At 48.1% G+C, this 25,577-nt stretch overlaps 1 protein-coding gene across 4 annotated transcripts in view; it reads right to left on the reverse strand.

Moving 5' to 3' along the window:
* Positions 1-25,577, reverse strand: part of St3gal3 (ST3 beta-galactoside alpha-2,3-sialyltransferase 3) — a 204,733-nt gene that overhangs the window by 105,267 nt on the left and 73,889 nt on the right. For 2 of the 4 annotated variants that reach the window (XM_021161383.1, XM_021161382.1), the window contains exon 3: positions 16,777-16,824. The exons of the other annotated variants lie outside the window; for them this stretch is intronic. In XM_021161383.1, the coding sequence (XP_021017042.1) occupies positions 16,777-16,824 (48 nt within the window). The remainder of the gene's footprint in view (positions 1-16,776; positions 16,825-25,577) is intronic. 4 annotated transcript variants of the gene reach the window in all.

Consider the following 25,577-nt stretch of genomic DNA (forward strand, 5'->3'; position numbering starts at 1 on the left):
ACGAGCGGCCCTGAGCAAAGGCCCCTTGGAACAGTAGAACAATCTCTGGCAATCACAGGAGCTGAATCTCTGAGGACCAATGGGCCAGAGGCCCAACTCTCTCTCTCCTCATTCATCTTCCCCGACAATCTCCTACAAGAATCCCGCTCACAGTTCTGCCTGGGCCTGCTGCTCTCACCTCCTGGCCTCCCTCCTCCGCCTCCAGCCTGACCTGAGGCCTCCTCTGCCCTGGAGGCCTTGCTCTGCCTGAGGCTCTCCAGCGGCCCTGGCTTCTCTGCTCTCTGGGCCACCTGCCTGGAGGGGGAGAAAGGATGGGCCGCTCTGTGGAGTTTGTGGAGGGTCTTTGATCTGTGCATTTTAATCAAATTAGGAAGAAGAGGAAGAAAAAGAGGAGGAAGAGGGAGGAAAAGGAGGGAGGAAGAGCAAGAAGTAAAACACAGCCTAGTTATTACTCCTTCAAATATTTTTCTTCCTCCCCCCCTTTTTGATTACCAATGAGGCTGCCAGAAGTCCCATGCTGCAGTGATGCTCTGCCATTGTTGTCCTAGTAATTTTTCACTCCATTTCATTTTGAATAGTTTCTATTGATACATCTTCTGGTTCACTCCCCTCTCTCTTTTTTTCTTACAGCATGGACAGGTCAATGAGCCAGCCAGTATATTTTCTCATCTCAGACATCATTCTTTTATATCCAGTTCCTTTTATATCTCTCATGCCTTTCCTTAATGTTCCCAAGCTTTCTCTGCACTCTTGAACATATGGAATATGTTATAGCGTCCTTGTCTACAAAGCAAACACTCACATCATCTCTAGGCCTGCCTTTACTGATCACACATACACACACACACACTCACACACACACACTCACACACACACACACACACATAAACTCACACACACACACTCACACATACACACACACACAAACATACACTCACACACACTCACACACATACACTCACACACATATTTAAACACACACTCACACATACGCTCACACACACATACTCACACACCCCACAGGAGTGGGGTTTCATTTTCACGCTTCTCTGCATTACCTGACAGCATCTGGTTGGTGGCCAGCCATGTGAATTTTTACTTTGTTAAAATGTGGTACATAGCTGAGCAGTGGTGGCGCATGCCTTTAATCCCAGCACTTGGGAGGCAGAGGCAAGTGGATTTCTGAGTTCGAAGCCAGCCTAGTGTGCAGAGTGAGTTCCAGTACAGCTAGGGCTATACAGAGAAACACTGTCTCGAAAAATAAACAAACAAACAAAAAACCAAAACAAAAAAAAAATGTGGTACATAAGGAGTCCTTAATTGTTTTGAGGTAGTATTGAATTCTTAGGAAGAGCGAAATCATTTCAACATGGCTTACTTGTAAGTTCTGTATGTTAGAACTGGAGGCAAGAGTGGTCACTAATGCCGCCCCATTATGGCGGCCCTGTCCTCCAGTGTATGCTATCGCAAACTCTGTTTTATGAACTCCCCCACTATTCCCAACCCTGAGTGGCCTCTAGGTCCTCACGCCACTTTCCAGGGTTCTTTCCTGGTTCCCATGGTGTCCACGTCCACGTAGCAGCCGAGCAGTCCAGGGGGAGTGGCTGCACACCCCGAGTTCCCTGCACAGGCCTCTTCCTCAGCTTCTCAGCTGCTCCCTCGCCTTAGAAGAGCCTTGGCTCTCCTTCCCTTCACCGAGGCCTGGAACTGCCCCGTGTGTAGCTGGGGTGAGGAAGGCCTTACTTAGCTCATTGGTTTCTTTTCTTTCAGAGTCCAGCATCCTTGCTTCAAAGTCTGCAAAGAAAGTTGGGTTTTTTTTTTTCCTACAAATTTTGTGGGTTTTTTCCTGTCCTTTTTCCTTTCTTTGCCTTTTCTTTGTGCACACTCAACTTATTCTGCCCAATTGTCCACTTCACCTAAAGCAATCTCTCACGAGGACCGCCCGTCAACCAGCCAGTCCTACTTACAATGCCGCCCAGTCATTACAGATGACGGCTGAAGAAGTCTCACACAGCTTGTCTTTGTCACCCTCACACATACCCAGTATCTGGTCCTCAACCCTGGAAGTGGCTCCACTTCACCCAAGAACAGTCCCAGAACCCTGCATTCCCCGTTTCACCCAGTTAATCAGTCTATAGGTAGTCAGGCTGGGCTGCTAAATTCCCTTCTTTAAAGATCAGCCCAGCTGTGAAGAGCACTGACCGCTCTTCTGAAGATCCTGAATTCAAATTCCAGCAACCACATGGTAGCTCACAACCATCTGTAATGAGATCTCATGCCCTCTTTGGAGTGTCTAAAGACAGCTACAGTGTACTTACATATAATAAATAAATAAATCTATAAAAAAAAGATCAGCTGAAAGGAATTGCTGCTGCTCATACTTAAACATCATTAACTTCCATGATTGGGACCACACACACACACACACAACACCCTGAGGCAGAGCTCACCTCACCCAGTATCTCTAGCACCTAACACAGGGTCTGGTACAAAGGTGGGGTCCATAAATATGTTGAATGAGTGGTGTGACTAGGGGGGCCTACAGACTAGCTGGGGACCTGGATCCTCTGTTCTTTTCTACTCCTGAGGAGGGGCCAGTGCTAGTGGTGGCAGCAGTGGTAGGTATGGTCCACAGCCTCTCTGGGTCAGTCATCTTTCACAACAGTGACTGCCTTGCTCTGCCCACTCCTGATTCTCAGCCCGCCCAGCTGGTGACACCGCAGACCCCCACCTACTGAGGGTGTCCCATGACTCTGCTTAGACATAACTGTCTACTTCTCTGTTTACTTTCCCATGCGTTGCCGTTTTCTGATTCTTGCTTTGGGGTTCCCTCTGAGAACCCCTGACTTGTCAGCACATCATTTCTAAAGGCCTGAACTTCAACCTCCTCCACGAAGAGCCCCGAGCATCCCGAGCTGCACGCTTTACACATAAGAGTTCTTGGAACTAAGTGCTCATGCTGCCTGCAAAGGAAATGCCACTTCAAACATACCAATGCTCTGGGGACAACTTGCCTCTGAGGTAGCCCACAGGACGGTCCAGGTCTCACCATCCTGAGCACATATCTGCCTACAGTCTGAAGATCGTGGGACTCCTGAGTCTACCAGGCTCAGAGCCACTGACAGCCACGGACAGCTGATACAGCAGCGGAAAGCACTCCTCTCCCTGACACCACAGCAGCAAGGAGGCAGCTGCACACGGAAGGAAAAACGCTTAGTCTCTTGGTGGCTTAGGCCTCCTGCCTCAGCCAGGCCAGTAAATGCAGGGTAACACAATCTACCAACCAAGGAGCACATGTGTCCTGTGCCTGGCTCCAGGCGGGAAGTGGCCTGGGTGATACCAAGCTCTGCCCTTCTCCAGCACCTGCACCAGGTCAGAGCTGTGAATGTACAAAGTGCTTTTGCAGATGCTGGGAGCCTTTGAAGTCAACTGTTAACTCTTTCAGGGATCCTACGAAGGGATTAAATATGTCTTCTGGGTCACAGTTAGAGTCATAAAGTATTGGGGGGGGGACCCTAGAGAATTTGTAAACCTCCTGGAAGGTTCAGAAACTGAGCATAAAAAGCAGGCCACAAGCGAACTGTGTGCATGCATCAAACAAGGAACACTTCCCTTACTGCTCGGAATTTATAGAACTACATGTCATGCACAATAGGTCTGCTGTCATTAAACAGGCAAACACATGAGCCACTGAAAAGTCAGACCATGAAACCAGTGGGAACTCAGAAGATCTGAACGGAACAATTACTCACTGTGAACCGACTGAAGGGCAGACAGCCCCACACCCAGCCGGTAGAGAACAACAGCCTTCCAAGCATGCAGTGACCGTTTCTGAAAGGGATGGAGGAGGGGGTCCAAACGGGGCTCAGCCCCCAATCCTAGTGTAATTTACAGTTATGTTCTGGAAGGATGACCAGTGACAGTACCTTTTCAAAAACATTACTGTTCCGGGGAAGGCATACATCTAATCATGGGTAGCAAAACACCCGCGGCACCTTGATGCATGTGCTTGCTCTCATGTCTGAGACATCTGCCAGACTCTGAGCTTTCAAAGCACGACATCTGTCCATCGTTCAAGTGAAACAGTGCTCCTGAGAGATGGACAGTCCGGTTGGTAACAATCACACAAGGGCCTTTTCTCCTTGGTGCGTAGCAAGGGTGTCAGGCACACTCCCGTTTCCTCACACAGAATACCAGAGAGATGTGCACTCCAGGGGGAAATCTAATAGAAGTCAGAACTGCTGGGCAGGGGTGTAGCTAGGGGTAGAGGACTTTCCTAACATGCTGGAGGCCCTGGCTTTAATCTGCAACACTGTGGACAAACAAACTGCTTCATCAAGGATTGGTTCTAGGGGCTGGAGAGATAGCTCAGAGGTTAAGAGCACAGGCTGATCTTTCAGAGGTTCTGAGTTCAATTCCCAGCAACCAACGTGGTGGCTCACAACCATTTGTAATGGGATCTAATGCCCTCTTCTGGTGTATCTGAAGACAGTGTACTCATATACTTAAAATAAATAAATAATTCTTAAAAAGAGAGAGAGAGAGAATTGGTTCTGCCTTTTAAAAAATGTAAAATTTCTCTGGATGTGTCCGCGCATATAAGCCTTTAGTCCTATTACTCAGGAAGAGGAGGCAAGCGGACCTCTCTGAGTTTGAGCCAGCCCGAAGTACAGAGAAGTTTCAGGCCAGCAATAAGACCGTCTCAAGCCGGGCGTGGTGGCGCAAGCCTTTAATTCCAGCTCTAGGGAGGCAGAGGCAGGCGGATTTCTGAGTTCAAGGCCAGCGTGGTCTACAGAGTGAGTTTCAGGACAGTCAGGGTTACACAGAGAAAATCAAAAACCAAAAAAACAAAAAACCAACCAAACAAAAAAAAACCCCACCCTGTCTCAAAACAAAACACAGCATTCAACTCCCCACAAAAGAAAACAAATTTCAGTTGGGTGTGTCCATAAAGAATAAGCCATTGTGACAGTGCAGGTGAGCACTGTTGCTTTGTTTAAAAAAAAAAAAAAAAAAGCCCAAGATCAACAATGGCGATACATTTTAATGAAAATATCTCTTGCATTCTAAGAGACCTGAACTTTGGCTGGCCCTCAGAGTTGAGTTAATTACACACCTCAAGGTCACTCAGGACTCAGCCTGCTCGCCTGCTGTGTGCTCAGCCAGTCTACCCTGCCCTTCAGAGAACAAGTCACAACCCACCTTACTTGTTTATTATTAGTAGTAGAAAGTATATGCTTGCTTATTATTTATTTATATGACAGTGTACGTCTATGCATGAGGAGGTCAGAAGGCATCAGATCCCCCAGAGCTGGAATTATGGCAGCTGTGAGCTGCCTGATGTGGGTGCTGGGAACTAAACTCTTGTTTCCTGCAGGAAGAATATGTGTTCTTAATCACCAAACCGTGTCTCCAGCCTCTTCCCTCCCAACCCCCACGTAATTAGCTTTTACAACCTAAGCTAATGCATAGCGTTAATTCTGTAATAATAATAATAATAATAATAATAGCTTTTTCAATGTCCCGTGCATATGCTCCAACTCCCCACCCCTCAGAATGGAATGCAGATGTTCCCACTTGACCAGTGTTCTAAAATGGAAACAGCTATGTTACACTGCAAGTTCCCATTCTAGGCAATAGGAAACCCGCATGGAAGTCCCTGAAAGTGGGGAGATAGCCAGGCCTCATGCTCATGTATAGAGCCTCAGATGGAATTCCAGCCAATAGCACTGATCATGGTTTGAATGAGAAGTCCCCCACAGTCTTGAGCACTGGAACACTTAGTCCCCATGGCTGGAGCTGTTGGGGGGAGGGGGTGTGTGTCACTGGAGGGCATGTGTCACTGGAGGTGGCAGTGAGAGGGCTAAGACTTGCACCATTTCAAGATCCATTTCTGTCTCCTAACTGTGGTTCCAGATGTGAGTCCTCAGCTTCTGCTCCAGCTGCCATGCCTCCACTCAACCATCGTGGGCTCTTAACCCTCTGGAACCGTAAGCGCTTGATTTAAAGTTCCTTCTAAGAGTTGCCTTGGCCATGGCTTTTTATCACAGCATGAAGAGTAACTGATACAGAGCCTGACAAGCCCTATCAGTCTTGTGTTAGCCCTTCCTTTTCTCATTCTACAGAGTCACCACCCACTCCCATCAGCTGACATGAACCCAGTATTGAGTAAGTGGCCCCCACTGATAACAACCATATCTCCCATCTAGAGCAGTTTACAGGGACATTAATGATGTACATGATGTTCAACCATTGCATCGGTCAGACAATCACAATTCTTCACATCAAAAAAACCTTTTTTTTTTAGGGGAAGATATCACTGTGTAGTCCTGGCTGGCCTGGAACTGGCTTTGTAGACCAAGCTGAACTGAACTCACAGAAATCTACCTGCATCCACCTCCTGAGTACTGGGATGTGCCATACACGTGGCCATCTTCAAATTTTAAGTGACAAACATATATAGGCAAAATGGTCCACCAGGCAAGCAAACTCCTCCCACAAGAAGCAGCCCTGCCCATCTTCCTTCCCTGGTCACTGGCTCCTATCTCGAAGGGCACAGCAGCACATGGATTGAAGAACTATCTTACTCAAAATAGAGCTTTCCCTTCCAAAGATGCAACACTGTACAGCCTCCCATAGAAGCTGCATCAAACATAAGCACCGTGTCAGGGCTTGCATGGACGAAGACAGGACAACAGGAACAAATAGCAGTCAAACGTGCCGAGGAGAGAGCAGACTGAGGGGGCTCTTCACTGACCACTCCTCGTGCTGTCCCTGACACCATCAATGCAATCTTCACAGAGGGGACATGCCTGAGGTCCCAACCACTAAGTGAACTGGCAGGGAAGCTGCTGAGCTGGCTCAGGCCCAACCCGGAGGATGCTTGTCCCTTCCTCAGTCCACGAGGACTCCAGGGAAATGAGAACAGACGCTCATGTTAGGACAGCTGCAACAGAGCAACTGTGGCCTGCTCTCTCTGTTCCCTGTCCCAAGGGCGATCCAGCCATACCACACGTGAATTGTGAGAGTCAATGGGATTGCAGAGAGTGGCTGGCCAACGTGCAAAAGGCTCCCACATCACCTCCAGCCGGGGAAATAAACCACAACATGGCATCAATTTATCAACGACAAACTAAAATAGGAAAGTGGTTTTATAAAACAAACACAGAGAATCCCACTGACCTAGACTAAATTAACTGACCCAGGAAAGTAACTTAGACATTCACAAGCTAAAAATTCAGTCCCAAATAGATATGTGCATGCTGGCATGGGGGAGGCAAGAGGCTTTTGACGGGACAGAGTCCCCTGTGACTAGCCTCTAGTGGAGTACTGTCAGGAGGGACCAATGGGGAAGCAGAACCTCTCGAAACATGGACAGAAGCCACTCCCAGTGCAGCGAAGATCTCATGGCTCCCACCTCCTCTCTGTCCTGGGAAAGCCAAGCTGAAATCAATCCTGTTTATGACACCAAGTGAACCTGTGCCCCTCTGCAAGGCCACCAACACACAGCTATAAGATTACGAGTGAGAGCTCAGCAGAAGAGCAGCTGGCCTAGGTGACAGGTAAATGACTTTCCTGCAGTTTGTACCTCGCATCCCCAATAATCATACAAAGGAAGCCAGTCCACAATATAGTGGCATGAAGAGGCAGGGCTGAGAGGAAGTGATTAGGTCATGAGGCCTCTACCCTCCCCAGCCCTTAGAGAACAGGCTCCAGGGATCCCGTCTGCACCTTCTGCTGTGTGAGGCACACCACTGTGGCAGGGAGGGGAGCATCTCTGGTGCTGAGGGTTCATTAGTCCCTGCATGTGCTGGCTCCATGATCTCGGAGCTCTGGCCTTCAGCACTTCAAGGAATAAATCTGGTTTATAACTCTCACAGCCTAAGATATTTTTGTCATAAAGATGAAGGACTAAGATGTTCAACAAAATAAGAAACCCCTCTCCAGACAATAATATTTTTCAGTCATAAAAATAATGCACATTCAATATAAAAACCAAATTAGGGCTCGGACACGGCTCAGGAGGTAAAAGGGCTTGCCAAGCAGGCCTGATGACCTGAGTTCAATCCTCTGACCCCATGGTGGGAGGGCCAGCTCCTGAAAGTTGTCTACTGACCTCCACACACTTACCCTGTGGGGTACACACACACACACACACACACATTCCACACACTAATAATAAAATAAAAATTTTAACTTTAGGGAGCTGGAGAGATGGCTCAGCGGTTAAGAGCACTGACTGCTCTTCCAGAGGTCCTGAGTTCAAATCCCAGCAACCACATGGTGGCTCACAACCGTCTGTAATGAGGTCTGATGCCCTCTTCTGGTGCATCTGGACAGCTACAGTATACTTACATATAATAATAAACAAATACATCTTTAAAAAAATTAAATTTAAAAGTCCAGATTTTAGAAAAATCTCATAAACAATGAGGCAGGGATTTTTTTGTTTCCCTTCATTACTTAAAGGTAATTGCTACATTTCATGGGTTATGTTCTTTGAAATCTCTTCCCATTGATGTACATGTGAACAAGTAAATATATAATTCTACTTACACACTGCCTTAACTTCATGTTGATTATACCATAATACCTTGGACATAGTCTATGTCAATTAAAAAAAAAAAACTTAAATAGTCCTTTTTTTTTTTTCTTTTTAAAGGTAGGGTCTCATGTAGCCCAGGCTGGCCTGCCACCTCCCAAGCACTGGGATTAAGGTATGTGCTACTGTACCAAACTCTGTTACCTTTTCTTTTTACTAGAAAGTGGGACCTTTTCTATTACACAGCACTGGCTGTTCTGAAACTTGCCCTGTAGACCAGGCTAGCCGCAAACTCACAGATATTCGCTCACCTCTGCCTTTCTGAACAATGGAATTAAAGGTGTGTGTTACTATGCCCAGCTCTAAATCAACTGGATTATTCTTCTGCATGGGAGCATCATTATTGATGAAATGGGAATTACTCCTTCTACTACTTTAACTAATTTTTTTATTTAATTAAAATTAATTCACGCTGGAGAGATGGCTCAGTGGTTAAGAGCACTGACTGCTCTTCTGGAGGTCCTGAGTTCAAATCTCAGCAACCACATGGTGGCTCACAACCATCTGTAATGAGACCTGAGAGCTGTCTGAAGACAGCTACAGAGTACTTACATATAATAAATAAATTTAATTCTTTTTGTTTGTTTGTTTGGTTTGGTTTGTTTTTCGAGACAGGGTTTCTCTGTATAGCCCTGGCTGCCCTGGAACTCACTCTGTAGCCAGGCTGGCCTCAAACTCAGAAATCCACCTGCCTCTGCCTCCCGAGTGCCGAGATTAAAGGCATGTGCCACCACTGCCTGGCAAAATTAATTCTTTGTGTTTCTGTGTTGTGGGAGGAGTGTGCATTGCCACAGCACTTGTGTAATGTCAGTGAATAACTTCTGGAGAGAGTGTCCTCTCCTACCACGTGGGTATTGGGGATGGAGCTCAGATCATCAGGCATGGTGACAAATGCCTTCCTTTCCATGCTGGGCCATCTTACTGGCTTCTACCTTCTATTTCTCAAGCCACCAGATCAATTCTATTATGGCAGATTAAGCCAATTAAGACAAATGGCCAGACAGTTTAAAGAGCAACCTAGGAAGCCACAAGAACATTTGCATCTGAGGTGGTTTTTGTCTTAATCAATAGTTAAAATGGGGACATGGTGTGATTTCTCTATCTCTGTCTGCCTCTCTTGTGTATGTGTGTATGTGTGTTAATGTGTGCCTGCACTCAGGCTTACACACATTAACCTGCTTTAAAAAAAATTTTACCAGGAACTTATAATGTGCCAAGAGCTGTTCTATCAAAACGCACGAGGTCTTTGGTTCAGTGCCGCCTACAGCATAGTGGCAGAGTGACAGAACGCAGATGGGGCCAGCCACTTAGAATGGGTGAATACTGAGGATAAGTGGAGGCTCGGCTTTCTAGAGAAGGAACGGGTGTCTAAAGAGACTACCCCAGATAAAGTAACCTTTCTGTAGGGTGACACTGGACAATGAGGACAGTCGTACCGTGGAGGAGGTAAGAGAAGCCTGGGAAGTACAATGGCCGAGAGGCAGGAGGAGACCCAGCATCTCCAAGGAGGAGCAAGTGGCCATGGGCAGCGAGGGGCACAGATGGCGAAGTGAAATCATGGAGGTAAGGTGGACTTTGTAAGTCAGTTAGGACCATAGTCAACGTGCGTGGCTGAGGCCCTAGAGAGCTCACACTGAGGACCAGACAGGAACCAGGCTCACTGAGAAAGGCCCCTGGGAGGCAACTAACAAGCAGACAGCCCAGTACTGAGCAAAGGTTCTGGGCCAGGGCAGAGGGGCCAGGACCTTGGACAGTAGTTGGAGGAGGAGGACAGAAAGAGCAGGGAGGGAGGACGTGGGTGGAAGGGTGTTTCTGTTTCCTACAGGGAGGAGGACGACACAGGCTCTGGGCTCATGGTTTGAAGTGTGAGAAGTGTTTGCAGCGGGTCCTGTGAGTGATTCACGTTTATCCATAAATGCTCCGATTTGGGGACGTTCAAAGAACCTTTTAAGGTCTTCGTTGACACAGTTCGTAGATTCTCTGGGATTCTCTGTGTGACCATAGAGACAGCGGTTTAACCTCTTTCTTGCTCATCTATAACCCACAAGGACCTTTTCTCCCTTCACCGCTTTCTGAGACTTTTAGCGGTGGAGCCTGATTTCAGGCTTATGGGTTGTGGGTCCTTGCAGATGCCCTGCATCAGGCTAAAGACCTTTCTTTCTTTTTTTAAAAAATGTTTTAATTAGTTCTTCGAGAAAACACGTTTCATATGTGTTTTATCATATTCACGCTCCTCTGAGCTGCTCCTTTGAGTGGTCCCTTCATAAACAGAGGTTCAGTTTGTCAAACACTCTTTCTTCAGCAGCTGGTGGGGTCTGTAATTGGTTTATTTAATTATAAAAATATTTTCCCAAAAGATTTATTTATTTAGTATATGTGAGTACACTGTAGCCACCTTCAGACACACCAGAAGAGGGCATCAGATCTCATTACAGATGGTTTTGAGCCACTATGTTGTTGCTGGGATTTGAACTCAGGACCTCTGGAAGAGCAGCCTGTGCTCTTAAGCACTGAGCCATCTCTCCAACACCTTTCTCTGGTTCTTTATAAGATAATTAATTTTGGCTCATATCCTGGATATTTTAATATTGTGTTATGAAATACGAGGCCTTGTGTGACTCCAATGGAGGGCGTTAATTTTGTTTTCGGAGACAATTGAGCAGACTGGGTTTGGGCAGCAGGTCCTGGCCAGCCTTCAGTGGTTATGGATTCCCTGTCAGCACCACTTTCCAGCCTATTCAGACCATCTTGTGTGTGCACACCCAACGTCCCGCTGACACCAGTGTCCACTGACACTTGGGAGGTCGTCCGCCCCTTGGTGGATTCTGAAAGCCTGTGTTTGGGGTCGCCTTCTCAAGCACCTCCTTCTGCTCTTCCTCTTCCCTGTGTGCTCTGGTTCCTTGGGCCAGAAAGCCAGGGCCTCGGTTACCATTGTCCTTTATGCATTTTCTGACCTGCTGTTCCCAGATCCAGAACTACCAGCAGAAAGGCAGAGATCAAAATAAAAAGCAACAGCTCTCATCCACCCTCTTGAGACTTCAGCTTTTCTCAAGTCCTCATCAGTGGTACTGTCATTACCTCAGCTACCACTGTGGGACAGCTTAGGGCTGGACACCAGGGAAACAGAAGGAAAAACAACCGTGGGATTTCCTCCTCTGTCCAGGCCTTAGGATCCCCCACCCTCCAACATACAGACATATGCATATACACACACACTAGAGACATAGCCAGAGGCCATTTCCTGGAGCTGTTTGTATGGTGTCCACTGCTGGCTGGGGTGTGGGACACTGAGGGGGAACTGGGAAACACACTGCTGGTTTGATAATGCATTAAGTTCTGGTACTCTTCCCATCCTGTCTGCTATGACTAATGTTTCAGAGTCCTCAAATAGCTTTGAAGTGCATTCTGTCCAAGCCATTATCGGCGCTTGGTGACAGAGACGTGGGGAGTGATCAGTCCCTTATCTAGGATGCAATCTCACTTCCCTATGTTTAATTACTCATGTCAAAGAAAGGACATAAAATAGGGATTAAGTCCAAAGTTGTTTTGCTAAGATACTAAGACTTCTTTGGCAATGTAGTACGCCCAGTGCTATGAGAAGTCTCTCCACATAAAACAATCCAGCGCCCGCCGAGGAAAGCCTGACCAGCTAGCTCTCCCTGCTCTTGAGAATGAGGCAAAGCAGAGGACTGCTGGCCAGTGTTCCTCCATGACTGACGTGGGACGACCTGAGGAGTCTAGCAGGTGGAGTCAGGAAAATGGAATGCTGGGTACAGTGAGGATCAGTCCTAACCAAGTCAGAGTTTGCATGTGACATGCCTTTATGAAGATGACGGAACAAAACCCATTACTTTGTAAGCTCGTTTTTAAAAAGCTGGGGCTGGAGAGATGGCTCTGCAGTAAAAACTCACTGCTTCCAGAAGACCTCAGTTCAGTGCCCAGCGCCCAGGTCGGAGCCGGCAGCGCCTGGAGCTCTAGGACACCCGACGGATCAAATATATCTGTTCACTGTGGCATCTGCATGCACACGCACATACCTACCCAAACACACCCAATTTAATATTTTTTGAATCTTAAAAAAAGATAAAGCTGACTTTCGATCAGCTTAAATCTATCCTCCACTACAAGAGAGGAAAGAGTGGGAGTCTCCATTCTTTCTCTCCTCTCACAGTGGACCGTGTACAAACCTGGGAGCCTGTGTCCTTAGTTTTCTATCATATCACCTTGAGACCCAAGCCAGGGTCATCTGGGAAAAGGGATTCTGAATTGAGAAAACTGCCTCCAGGAGATTGGGTTGTAGGTGAGTCTGTTGGGCATTTTCTTGGTTAATGATTGATGTGTGCCCAGCCCACTGTGGGTGGTGCCAACTCTCGGCTGGTGGTCCTGGGTTCTACAAGAAAGCAGTCTGAGCAAGCCATGAGGAAGCAAGCCAGTAAGCAGCAGCCTCCCGGTCCAGGGCCTCTGGGTTCCTTCCCTGCTTGAGCTTGAGTGCTTGCCCTGCCTTCATTCAAGGATGGACAGTGACTGACTGTGTAAACCAAATGAGCCCTCACCTCACCTGCTTGCTTTGGTCATGGTGCTCGGTCGAAGACATAGAAACCCTGGTTAGGATAGAACTATATCCTGTGGTCCATAGTCATTTGCAATTTAAACCTAATATATGTATGTTCTTATAACTCCAGGAGGGATGGAGGTAAAGGACCAAAATTCCCTTGAAAATTAATGAGAAGAGAAAAGAGGCAGGAACTGCTTGGACAAGAACACAGATGCCGGCGCCAGCATGCCTGCACTCAAGCGGAGCTCTGATGCATACTTGCTATTTGATGTTAGATAAGGAGTTTTGCTTCTCTCTCTGTGTCAATTTCCTTAACAATCTCTATCGCAAAGCCTTGCTTTGAGAGTTGACTCAGAACACTCACAACAGTGATGTTCCATAAACACTGTCTCCTCCTCCTCCTCCTCCCCCTCCCCCTCTCCCTGCCCCCTCCCTTCTCCTCCTGTTACCAGGTGAGTGCTGCTTGCGGCATGCCTGTGTTATGGCTTTACACGTGTAAGATCTTAATGTACAGCCTAATGAGTTACAGTGAAAGGAACAGTCCCCTAACCCCTACTCAGGCCACGAGAGGGAACGGTCCAGTTCCGAGTCGTTCCCACTACTACCCCAGCTATTATGGAATTTGGTCTCTTATTTCTCCTTGCTGTTTTAACATTGGATTGTGTATCTAAACAAATGTGGTTTCATTTTACTTTCTGAAGTTCATACAAATAAAAACCAGTATATATTCTCTATTGTCTGTCTGCTCTCTTTAAGACTCATCTGTGTTACTGCTGGGCATGTAACTGTGTAACTGGGCATGTAACTGTATAACTGGGCATGTAATCTGTGTAACTGCTGGGCATGGTAGAGCACTTGTCTGGCGCACACAAAGCCCCAGGTTCAATTCCAAGCACCACAGAAGTGAAATACAATAAATAAAACTTAAATTTTTTTCTCATCTCTTACAGTGGAGCTTGGTGGCATGAGCACACATTTGCCATGCCAGCAACCTGGAAGGCTCAAGGACTGCTGCAAGCTGGAAGCCACCCTAGGCTACACAGAGAGGACCCAGCCAGCTAGAAGTGGGGTACCTAGTGAGACACTACCTTCAAAAGCCAGGTGTGGGCATGAGCTCGGGAAGCATAAGCAGAGGCAGAGGCAGGAGGATTGCCACAAGTTTGAAACCAGCCTGGTCCACAAAGATCCCACAACGGCCAGGGTTCTGTCTCTCTGCAGTGAGGGATCCACAGCAAGACCATGTCTCAAGAAATAAACATTGAAATAAAAATAAAAATAAGAAGAGAATTCTGCATGGTGTTAAGTCTATATATAGTTTGATCATTTTCTTCTGTTTCTTACAAATGGGACACTTGCATAATTACTGGTTTTCCCTATATGTGCATTATATTTGGATTTTACAATTCTGAGTACTGCCTGGGACTGGGAGAGCCACCTCCCTGACCTGAGTGAGGGTGGGTCAAAGGGCAGGGTGTGAATTAGTGAGTGAGGAAGGGAAGGGAAGAGGAGGGGAGGGGAGGGGAGGGGAGGGAAGGGAAGGGAAGGCGGGTGTCTGGCTGTGGCTGTCACCAGAGCACAGGCAAGTGCAGCAGCCCTCTCATGTGTGACAGGTACCTGAGCACAGATAGCATCCACCCCTGTGACAAAGCTGTCTAGATGAGTTGCCAGGGCCTAGGGTATGTGTGGTTTATACTTATCTGCACACTGTCACCGTCTTTTCTGAAGTGATTGTATAAACTTGACCTCTCACTTGGAGGAGACTGGCATCTGCTCCATCATGGCCCTGTCAACGCTGGATGGTCAAGCTTCTGAGACTGGTGGTTCCTTGGACCTGTAGTGATTCCCTTTTCACTTTCCTGGGTACTAACGTAATTGAGAACCTCTGCCTAGGTTTATGGACCTCTTTTCTGAAATGCTTTTTCAAGTCCTCTGCTCATTTCTACACTGGCGTGTTCACTCTTAAGGATTTTTGTAGTTTCTTGGCTTTAGGGACAAATTCTTTGCTAGCTAATTATGATGCAGATCTCTCTTTCACGATACCTTTCCACTGTCTTAAAGGAGGTCTTTGATAATAAAAGTCCTTAATTGTGATGTATTATGCTGTCAATCTTTTCTCATAACACAGAGGCAACCTGGGGTTCCTTTAAGATCTTCCTTGCCTGTCCAGTCAGTTGAAGTGACTTCTCATGCATGCCTCAGCATTGTGGTGGAGGGGCCCCATGTGGCACGGGACAGTGGCACACATGGTCAGCAAAGGCCAAGTGTGAGCTTTTTAGCTGGCCAGGTATGGATGGATGGGCCTTGAACAGGTGACCCTGTGTTCCAGGTCAGTTAAAGAAATCAAAGCTGAGCCGGGCGTGGTACAGAGAAGTTTCAGGCCAGCAATAAGACCCTATCTCAAGCCAGGCATGGTAGTGCACACCTTTAATCCCCGCACTCGGAAGGCAGAGACAGGCGGATTTCTGAGTTCAGGCCAGCCTGGTCTTCAAAGTGAGTTCCAGGACTGCCAGGGCTATATAGAGAAACCCTGTCTCGAAAAACCAAAAAAAGAAAAGAAAGAAGGAAATCAAAGCCAGTGTGAGGGATAAATAGCCGAGGGACTTGTGAGGCTTTCCGTACAGCACAGACACAGAGTAGGCCCTGTCCCCGGTGGGAGGAACAGCTTTCCTCTTGTCCTCTCTACCACAACTGCCTGGGCCTTGTGAACATGAATTGATTGTGTATGAGGTCAGCGGAAGAGACTAACTACCCTCCAAAGGCCAGCTACGGTCTTTCTGGGATTCAAGCTGAGATAAAGCTTCACTGAATCATATAGGGATATCCTTCCCCTGGTGTGCAGTTGTTCTGAGCTCCCCAGGGGTAGCAAGCTGAAGAATTAAAGCAGTTGTCTGTCCGTCCTTCCTGCCCTGCCAACAAGAACTGAGGTATGGGGCAGGTGGACTGTGTCTGACGAGGACAGCCACCTTCTGGCCTCAGTGACTCGGCGTCAGAACAGTGTGTGCCGAACAGTGAGGTCTATACAGTAAACACTGGAAGGGAGGGCTTGTCTGCCTGTGACTGGTGCAGGCAGGTGCAGCGCTCCCTCCAGGAGTTCTCCACCAGAGCACGTGGTGTGTGTGTGTGTGTGTGTGTGAATGTACAATGGAGGGCATAGGGCTGTCCTCAGGAAGCTGGCTGCTCTAGTTGCCTGCCATTCTGTAGGGGAGCCCTGATGCTCATCATACCCAGAGCTGGTGGTCCCTCAAAGCCCTCTGCCCTGCTCTGAGACAGGGTATGCATTCAGAGACTAGACAGCCTCTCACACGAACCATCGCAATTCTAGGAGGAAGAGTACCAGTTGTGACAGCCCTGGCTGGCCTAGAACTCCTCGTGCCCATCAGGCAGGCCTCAGGCTCAGAGACCTACCTGCCTCTGCCAGTGCCACCGCACCCAGCTCAGTGTCCGCCTGGAAAACAACTGGAAAAGTGTTTCCCGCTGGGACCTTCTGCTCCCTCCATGGCAAAGCCCTGGGGCCTTTTCCATAATTCTGTGGCTCTCTCCCCCTCCCCCGGGACCCCCAACTCATCAGGCTGCACCACAAAGGGCTGAAGAGATGACAGAGGGGGCGGGGAGTTGGTACCTGTGCCTAGGGTTTGTCCAGCGGAGTCAAGGGAAAGAAGCAATGAATCTGTAACACAAGAGGACAAGTTCATGTCTTTCTTCTGTAGTCAGACAAGGGCCTGATGGCTCCACCCAAAGCCTGCAGCAGCCTAAAAGCACTGACTCCTCCCCTTTGGCAGCTCACTTTCTTATGTCCAGATGCGTGTTTGTTTGCTATTCCCACCCCACCCCCCAATAAAACCTCGAAAGTAGAGTATAATAATTTATAGCATATGCTGCAATAATAAAGCGAATATGTCAAAGAGAGGGTAGGTATTAGCGCGCAGAGCCCATGCCACCAGGGCCTTTGCAAACACAGCAGGCAGAATCAAGGGGGTGGGGGTGGGGTGTGAGCTCCCAAGCAGCCAAAGCAAAGAGAGAAAGACAGTTCCAGGGCTCGGTGTCCATAGTGCGTTCTTCTTGTCATTCACAGAGTCAGGAAATGTTCGTTGGGCATCTACTATGTACTAGACTACTATGATACCGTAGTCAGCAGCAACAACAGCAACACGTGGTCTGTGCTCCCGTGGGTCTCCTTGCCTTTCATCTTGGAAAGAGACCTTATCAGAGGACAAACTATTTAGCTAGACACCAAGAAGAACAAATCAGAGAAGACATTGCTGTCGGTGCTAGGGACCAGCCTGAGGGCGCTGCGCAGGAAAAGCTTCTCTGGAGAAACTGGACCTTGGGCTAGGGTTGATGGGGATGCTGAGGGTTAAAGCCAACAAGAATGGAATGAGCACCACAGGCACAGAGATGGCCTCATGTCCGTAAAGACCTGAAGGAAGAAGGGAGCAGGTGCTTCCAAGCAACTCAAAGACTCAAGTCCTAGCAGAGAGGGGACCCAGTGATGTTGCTTCTCCCGCAACATCTCTTGAGTTTGTAGCATGGCCGTCTCTTAACATATGACCCAGTCTCAAATGATGGTAAAAAGCCAATGCACAGCAATTACACATCGAGGGATACCTACATGAGGTGTGGTCCAAACACCCCAGACTCAAGAGATCAGATTCAAAAGGCTCACTCGCTGCAGAGAGAGCTAGCCAGGCATGCAGGACATGTGTATGCAGCCACGGCCTACTCTACAGTATCTTCTAGATCTCACTACACACAGAAATTCAACATAGTTATCATAACAAGGCTCCCACGCTAGCACAGAAGCTCAATGAAAGCAGCCACGGCAGCTGCTCATTCACGGTTGCATCACTAGCTTACGTCACTAGCACCACGCCTGACTCTCAAGCCACTGCAGAAGGACAGTTTCTAGAGAAATGCCCAGACCACAAACCATTGGAAATACGTTTATTAAGAACCATTGGGCAGTGAGCTGGAGACGGGCTTCCTGAAAGGATCCAGAAGCTAGTATCCCGCATCTCAGGTAAGGGCAGATCATGTGCTCTGAAATCCACCAAGAAAAAGGCAGGACAGCTTGTTCTTTACAGAAAGGTGGGTGAACCATCAGGTCTCTCAATGAGCTGAGTCTAACTCAGGAGTGCTGTCCTTTTATCGCGGTGTTTTGTGTCTGCTTCATCTTGGTGAGATGTGTTCTTCCTTTTAAATCCTCGGCCAAGGTGAGAAGGAAAAAGGTTTGCCTCACCTGGAGGCTTTGGAAGACCTCCTGAGGAGCTGCCTGCCAAGATGGGCAGCCTTTCTAGAGGCAGCTCAAGAGCTGGGCAGATGATTCAGTGAATGAAACCCTGGCTGTACAGTGTGAGGAGTGGCTGAGCCCCAGCAGGCCTGTGAAAATGCAGGTGGGTGCGACCGATGAGGCCCGGTGTCATCCCAGAGTGCAGGAGACAGAGCTGGGGAACCGGTCAGGGCAAGCAGGGCAGCTAGACAGTGAGCTCAGAGCTCAGCACAAGACCCTGCTTCAAAAATACAAAGTGTAGGTCAAGGAAGACACCTAATGTCAACCTTAGCCCTGCGCACAAACACACACACACACACACACACACACACACACACACACTCCTCCCCCAGATGCAAAAAAATAATAAAATTTTAAGTACCTGATTTTCACTGGTTGACATTTTTCCAATTGTAATTTACTTTCTTATCACTCATAAGCAATCCTGATCTAATAATCTGTTTTTGAAATTTTTTTGATCCACATATTAAAAAAAGCTAGACCTTACTTGAATAACTAAAGAGCAGTAATTGCTGGTAGTGGCTGCCTTTGGTGGCAAGACTCTACAAAATGTCCACAGTGAACATGTGTTATTTGTATCAAGTGGGTGGGGGTGGGGCTGGGTAATGGCGCTCACTGGAGTCCCGGCGCTCACTGGAGTCCCAGCTATTTGAGCTGAGGTGGGAGAGTTTTGCTTGGGACCAGAAATGAGGGTGTGTGTGTGTGTGTGTGTGTGTGTGTGTGTGTGTGAAGTAGGGCGAGAGGGGAGGAGGAAGGGGAGAAGAAAAAGATTAAAAATAACTGCTCCAGCACACACTCGCTGGTATTGGAGCCAAGGCACGGCAGGTTCCAGATCTCTTCCATTATTTGTGGTGAGGGCTGTTCGACTTTTCAGTTACTGGGGCCATCCTGAGAGCTCAGAGCAGTTACACATCAACTCCTGGTCAACCCAATTTCGCTTCTCTTCTTTTCTTCTTCCTTCCTTCCCACAGTTTGTTCCTCGGTCCCAGGGATGGAGCCCAGGGCTTTGCACAAGCTAGGCAGCATTCCCTCATCAGCTCTAGGCCCCTTCCCGCAAACATTACCAAGCACCAATGCTCGGTAAGAGAGGTCTCTGCCTTGCAGGCCAGGAAGATGGACAAGGTACAGGTAAAGAGTGATCGATCAGGGTCTTGGGAGAGAAGCCTGGAGGGGGGTGGGGGTGGCTGTCTCCTGGAAAGCCGAGTCTCTGCAATGGTCGCTGTGCTCAGGGAACATGCGTCTTCAGAGTTGAGATGTCATGAACAGGGTTGGGGGGTGTGTGTGTGACATATTCATGCTCTGTGTAAGTTCAAATAAATTTTGTTTTCAGTCTTAAAGGCATAGACCAGTTTGGTGATTCATTATTTGTGTTTATTCTAAAGGATGTAAGATTATTTTAGTTATAAACCATGATGACAGTTTACGGGAAAACTTAGCATTCAACAAAGAGAGACGTTTGCTTTGCAAGCAACAGAGCAAGAATCCAGATTTCTCCCTCTGAAGCTAACAAATAAGTCATTTTTACTTGGGCGTTCCAGGCTCCAGCTGTTCCTGGCTCCTAGGCCAGAGGCGGGCAGCCATGTGGTGTGTTGCACAAGTGACCGAACAGAATCCCAGACCAAAGCATGACAGAGCTCGCTGCACAATGAGGAAAGCTAGAATTTACTGGAAGCTTTTTATTACGGTCAGATGTTTCCTGTGTCTGGTTTCTGAAGCAGAATGTGGAGACTCCAGAGGGGTAGGGAAGAGAATGCAGCCCATAGTCTTAGGTTTTGCCCAGGCTTTGAAAGCCCCAGGCATGTGTGAATGAGCTGTACTCTGGGGTGCCGCCTGCCTGCTACCCTAGATGTTCCACATCTAGATCTTCTGCTCTCCACCCCGTGCGAGTTTCAGGAGTGGGAGAATGAGGAGCAAACAGACTGTTCCCAAGCAAACAGGTAGAATTCAAACATGTGAACTAACATGTCCCTGTGATAAGACAGGAAAAAAGAGTGATCAGAGAGATTCCACTGCTCCTTAATACAGAAAATACTACCTCCTACACACCACAGTAACAACAACAGCGACACACAAGAGTAAGAATGTGAGTGTCCCTGTCCTCAAGAAAGTCTCGTTAGTGGGCGAGGGGTGAAATGCCAAGTATGTAAAATGAAGGAAGCCATTTCTCACAGGGGTGGTTGATTGATATGACACAACGTTAAAAGGCCAAGGGGGAGGAAGAACAGACATGACCCATGGCGTGTTAGGGCATGGGGACGGTGACCTGAAGACAGGAGCCATCAGAAGCAAAGGCTAGAAGGGAGTTCTCGGCTGAGGGAGGGCACGCCCCAGAACCTCCTGCGCTTAGGGTCAGAGTGGGCTGACTGCTGCAGCGGAGAAAGCAGGAAGGTGGGAAGTGTTCTAAGAAAGAACCGGCCACATCTGCCTGAGGCTGTGGAGAGACGGCTATGTCCTGCTCCACAGCAGAATTTTTCTATTTAAAAACAATTTTCATGTGTTCGAGTATTTTTAAGATTTATTTATTTTTATTTAATGTATGAATGTTTTCCTTCCATGAGCACCACGTGAGTTCCCGTTCCCCAGGGATGCCAGGAGAAAGTAACAGATCCCTTGGAACTGGATACAGCCAGTTGTGAGGCAACACGTGGGAGCTAGGAACTGAACCTGGGTCCTCTGAAAGAGCAGCAAGTGCTCTAACTACTGAGCCATCTCTTCAGCCCATGTATGGGTGTCTTGCTTGAGTACAAGTCTGTGCACCACTTGTGTGCCTGGTATCCACGGAGGCCAGAAAAGACAGTTGGGTCTCCTGGGATTGAGAGTCGCAGATGTTTATAAGCTGACGCATGGTGCAGGGAATCAAAGCCAGATCCTCTAGTAAAGCAGTCAGTGCTCTTAACCACGGAGACAACTCTCCAGGCCCCAAGAAGCCTTTAAAGACAAGCAAGCAAGCAAGCAAGCAAGCAAACAAACAAACAAACAGTGGCCTCAGCAGGACGGAGGGGAGTGTGCCAGTCACCGAGTGCCTGCTACCATATATCAAAAACAACAAACAGAAACTTGCAAAAATAGGACAGCAAAGGGTTCCAGCTCGTGTTCTCAAATAGAAACTTGGCTTCAGGATTTGCAACGAACAGAACAGGAATGAGAAGTGAGACAGACAGAAGACCATATCCACAGTTCAGGCTTGTGCAAACTCAGGCTGACTTCTCTGACTAAGAGTGGCCTACTGATGGACCACTGAGGTGGCCTGATCAACAGGAAGGTCAAGCCATTCCCTGGGGGCTGCCTTCTGGAGACATGCACTGGGAAGCACAGAGTATTGGGGTGCTAGGAGCAATCACAGCATAGAAGGGAGACGAGGGTGGGGCCTAGGCTAGGCTAGATGCTTGGTCCTGCAGCTCACATGGTAAAACATTACATTGAAGAGTCAGAGCCTGCTGTTGAGAGCACTGCAGAGAAGCTCATAGTGACCAGCTATGACTCGGGGCATCCCTCCTCAAGGCCTTAGTGTTTTGGCTTTGCTCAGTTTCCATGAGGCCTGACCAACCCCTAGGAGTCTCCTCTTCCTGTCTCCTGCTACCTGGATGCATTCTGCGTTTGCAGGGAGCTCGTCCCCTCTGGCAGCTTGCTTCCTGCCCCCTTCCCCGCCCTCCTAACGACTGGTATAAAAGCACGCTTGTCACCCGGGACAACACATTCACAGGCTGACTCAAAAGAAGCAGAGGACAAGTTAGATTATGGGTCTAAGCTGTAGTCACCAATCTGGCTTTACAAAGAGCCTTCAACTTGGCTGGGAGTGGGGGTGGCGCTGGTGATCTATAAAGAGAAATGATAATTTATTTTTCTTACTGTTATTTACTTGCTTGTTTTCTGAGACAGGGTTTCACGTTTCCCAGGCTGGCTGTGAATTCAGTATGTAGTAGAGGATGACCTTGAATTTCTGATCCTCCAGTTTCCCAGTGCTGAGGTCACAGGTGTTCGTCATTGTGTCTGGTTTTATAGAGTGATAGAAATCGAACCCAAGACTACATGCATGCTAGGCAAGCACTCTTCCGACTGAGCTACATCCCCAACCAGAGGCAGTGTCTTTTTAAAAGGAAGAAAGAAACGAAGGAAGGAAGGAAGGAAGAAAAGGTGTATTTACTTAATTTGTATATATGAGTACATTGTCATGTTTTCAGACAGCATTGGATTCCATTGCAGTTGGTTGTGAGCCACCATGTGGTGGCTGGGAATTGAACTCAGGACCTCTGGAAAAGCAGTCAGTGCTCTTAACCACTGAGACATCTCTCCAGTCCCCCAGGTAGTATCTTAACGTCCACACGGCCATCTGTTTCCTTTGCAGTTTCTCCACTGCTTAGATCCTGGAATGATCAAGTCCCCTAGCCCTAGTTCCTCAGCTGCTTCCCTCTCAACCCCACCCCCACCCCACCCCACTCCCACAGACACACAAACAAACAAAACTTAAATAAACTGATTACTGAAGAAACACACAGGGAAAAAAATGTCCTAGGAGAGTGAGCCAAGAGAGATGAGAACTGATGACAAGAAAGGCGTCCTAATATGGTGCGCAGATGGCGGCCGGACTGGAAGGAAGGGCGTTCCTGATTTCAATGGGATCGGTTCCGTCCGGCGGTCCAGCTTCGAGGACTCAGCTGAGAGTGGAAGCTGCGGATGCAGTAAACTCCTTCCAAGAAGGCTCTCCTCAGATTTTATCAATCCAGCTTACCAAGCATGTAAGGCTCCAAAGCCTTTACAAAGCTCAGCTGCTCGAAGGAGGGTGGAATGGCTTAGTGTATAAAATGTTTGCCAAGAACTGGCGTTTGGATCCTCAGAACCCAGGTAAAACCTCAAAAGTCAGAGACAAGCTGGCTGGCTAGACTACCAAGAATCAGCAAGCCTGGTGAGGACACGTGACACAACTTAGGGCTTCCACACGCGTGTGTACATACATGTACCTACCCACCTGCAAACAAGAATACACGAGTGCATGCACAGGGAATAAAGGGCTAGGGAAAGATCAAAGATGGTCCCTGAAGTCCAAGAATGTCTGAGCTCTCCCAGGATCCCAGAGACTAACAGTGTTAGAAGCCTTAAGAGTTAGGGGGGGAGTCCAGGTCTAGGGTTTTTACTAGGAATAGCTAGAAAGACGTGTAGGGAAGGCACCTCAGCTGTGTGAGGTGAGCAGGCCACAGTGGCAGGCTGGGAATGAGTAAGCAAAAGCCCTGAGGTATGGGAAGTGAGGGGTGTGTGGCTTCAGGGGGAAAGGTCACCCCTAATTAATATCTTAGGGTTTCTTTGAGGAGGTAAGAATCCATGTGACTCAGGGACCAGTCAATACAATGACCACGGTTAAAAAAAAGAAAAAAAGGCCTTGACACATCAAAGACTATTTTTAAAAAGTGAGTCACCGTGAAATTAAGGGCAAAAACTGCTATGTCATCCCAGGAGACAAAAGGCACTTGGCTTAAGATTGAGGCAGGAGAGTCCCTGGGGGTTTAGCACACTGGAGGAGAGCAGGAAGTCTGGGAGGAGCTGGCCCTGGAAGGCTAGGCTGTGGGGGTGGCACTGCTCACACACCTGCGCGTGTGAAGAAGCAGAGGGAAGGACGGACGATGGGATGGACGTGGGCACGTGCTGAAACTGAGAGTGAAACCCTGGGAGTGAGCTGAGAGGCTCCAGGGGCACGGGAAAGGTCGACGTGGCTGCCCTTCGGAGACATGGGACCACCCCAGGTCATTTGTCCAGTACGTGCTGGAGGGAGTGAGCATCTTTACATGGAGTCTCAAGTGAAGGCCAGCCAGGAGCATGACCGAGGGGCAGAGAGGCAGACTCGGATGGACAGGAGATGAAGAAACTGTTTCTTCTATTGGATGGTCCAGCCTGGGCACGAAGGATAGGAGGAAACCATTGAGGGAACAGAGGGCAGAGGCAGGGACCTGAAGCTGCCTGAGGGCACGACATGGCCTGCAAGGTTCCAGGTTTGAGGCAGACTTTCATGTCTACCTAGACTCCCCCTATCCCCAACACACACAGTGTCTTTGGATCTGATTCCTCCTGTGTAGAAGTTAATGTGGAAACTCATAGGTTCCTTCTTCTGTTCTGTGTGTGTGTGTGCACACGCGCGCATGCACATGTGGGTACATGCGTGTGGAAGCCAGAAGACAACCTCCAGTGCCGTTCCTTATCTTTATTTTTTTATTTTTATTTTTGACAGGGGTCACTCGTGGCCTGGATAGTGCCAAGAAGGCAAGTGTGCCTGGCCAGCAAGCTGCAGGGCCTGTCTCTGCCTCCCTTCCCCTCTGTTTATACAGGTCCTGGGAGCACGTGCAAGGCTTGTGCTTGTTAGCCACACTCTTTACTGACTGAGCCATCTCTCCTGCCCACGGCAGTTTTACAGATTTTAGAACATCTATATGCTGCACAAATCAAACATTACTTAACACCCCACCACTGTGAGACATGGAAGCTACACGCTGGAATGAAATACTTCTGCCGTGGATTTTTATACTAAATGAGAGGGACTATAAATATATTCACATCATTTTAGATTAGATTTTGTAGACAAATGAGTTTTTATACTAATCTCATAAAAAAAAAACTGTTAAGGGTGGGTAAGACAGCTCAGTGGATAAAGGCACCCGTTGTCAAACCTAAGGACCTAAGCTCAATCCCCAGGACCTGCACATGGAAGAAAAGAACCGACTTCTGAAAGTTGTCCTGTAAGCCCCCCCACATAAACACATGTGTGTGCATACATGTGTGTGTGCCACTCATGGGAGCACATGGGTACATGAGCATACTCACACCCAAGCACACACCCATACAAACATACACTCACACATATGAGCACACACAGTAAACTGATGTCAACAGACTTCAAAGAACCCCACTGTGATCGTGGTGAGAGGCAGTGGGATGCACACGGGCAGGTACAACAGGAGAGCCTTCTAGCAAGCCACGTCGGGGTGAGAAGAGTCTAGTGTGGTGCTGTGGTGCCGGGGATCTCAAGAACAGGGTCAAGTAAGTTACTCAGTGTGGAAGCCACACAATCTCAGATACTATGGAGAGGAAATGAGGAGAGGGCAGGGCCGATCTGGATTGTGTAGCTGTGGACTAAGATGCACTTAGCA

The sequence above is a fragment of the Mus caroli genome, chromosome 4, assembly GCF_900094665.2.
Source record: "Mus caroli chromosome 4, CAROLI_EIJ_v1.1, whole genome shotgun sequence".
In the NCBI taxonomy this organism is placed as follows: Eukaryota; Metazoa; Chordata; class Mammalia; order Rodentia; family Muridae; genus Mus; species Mus caroli.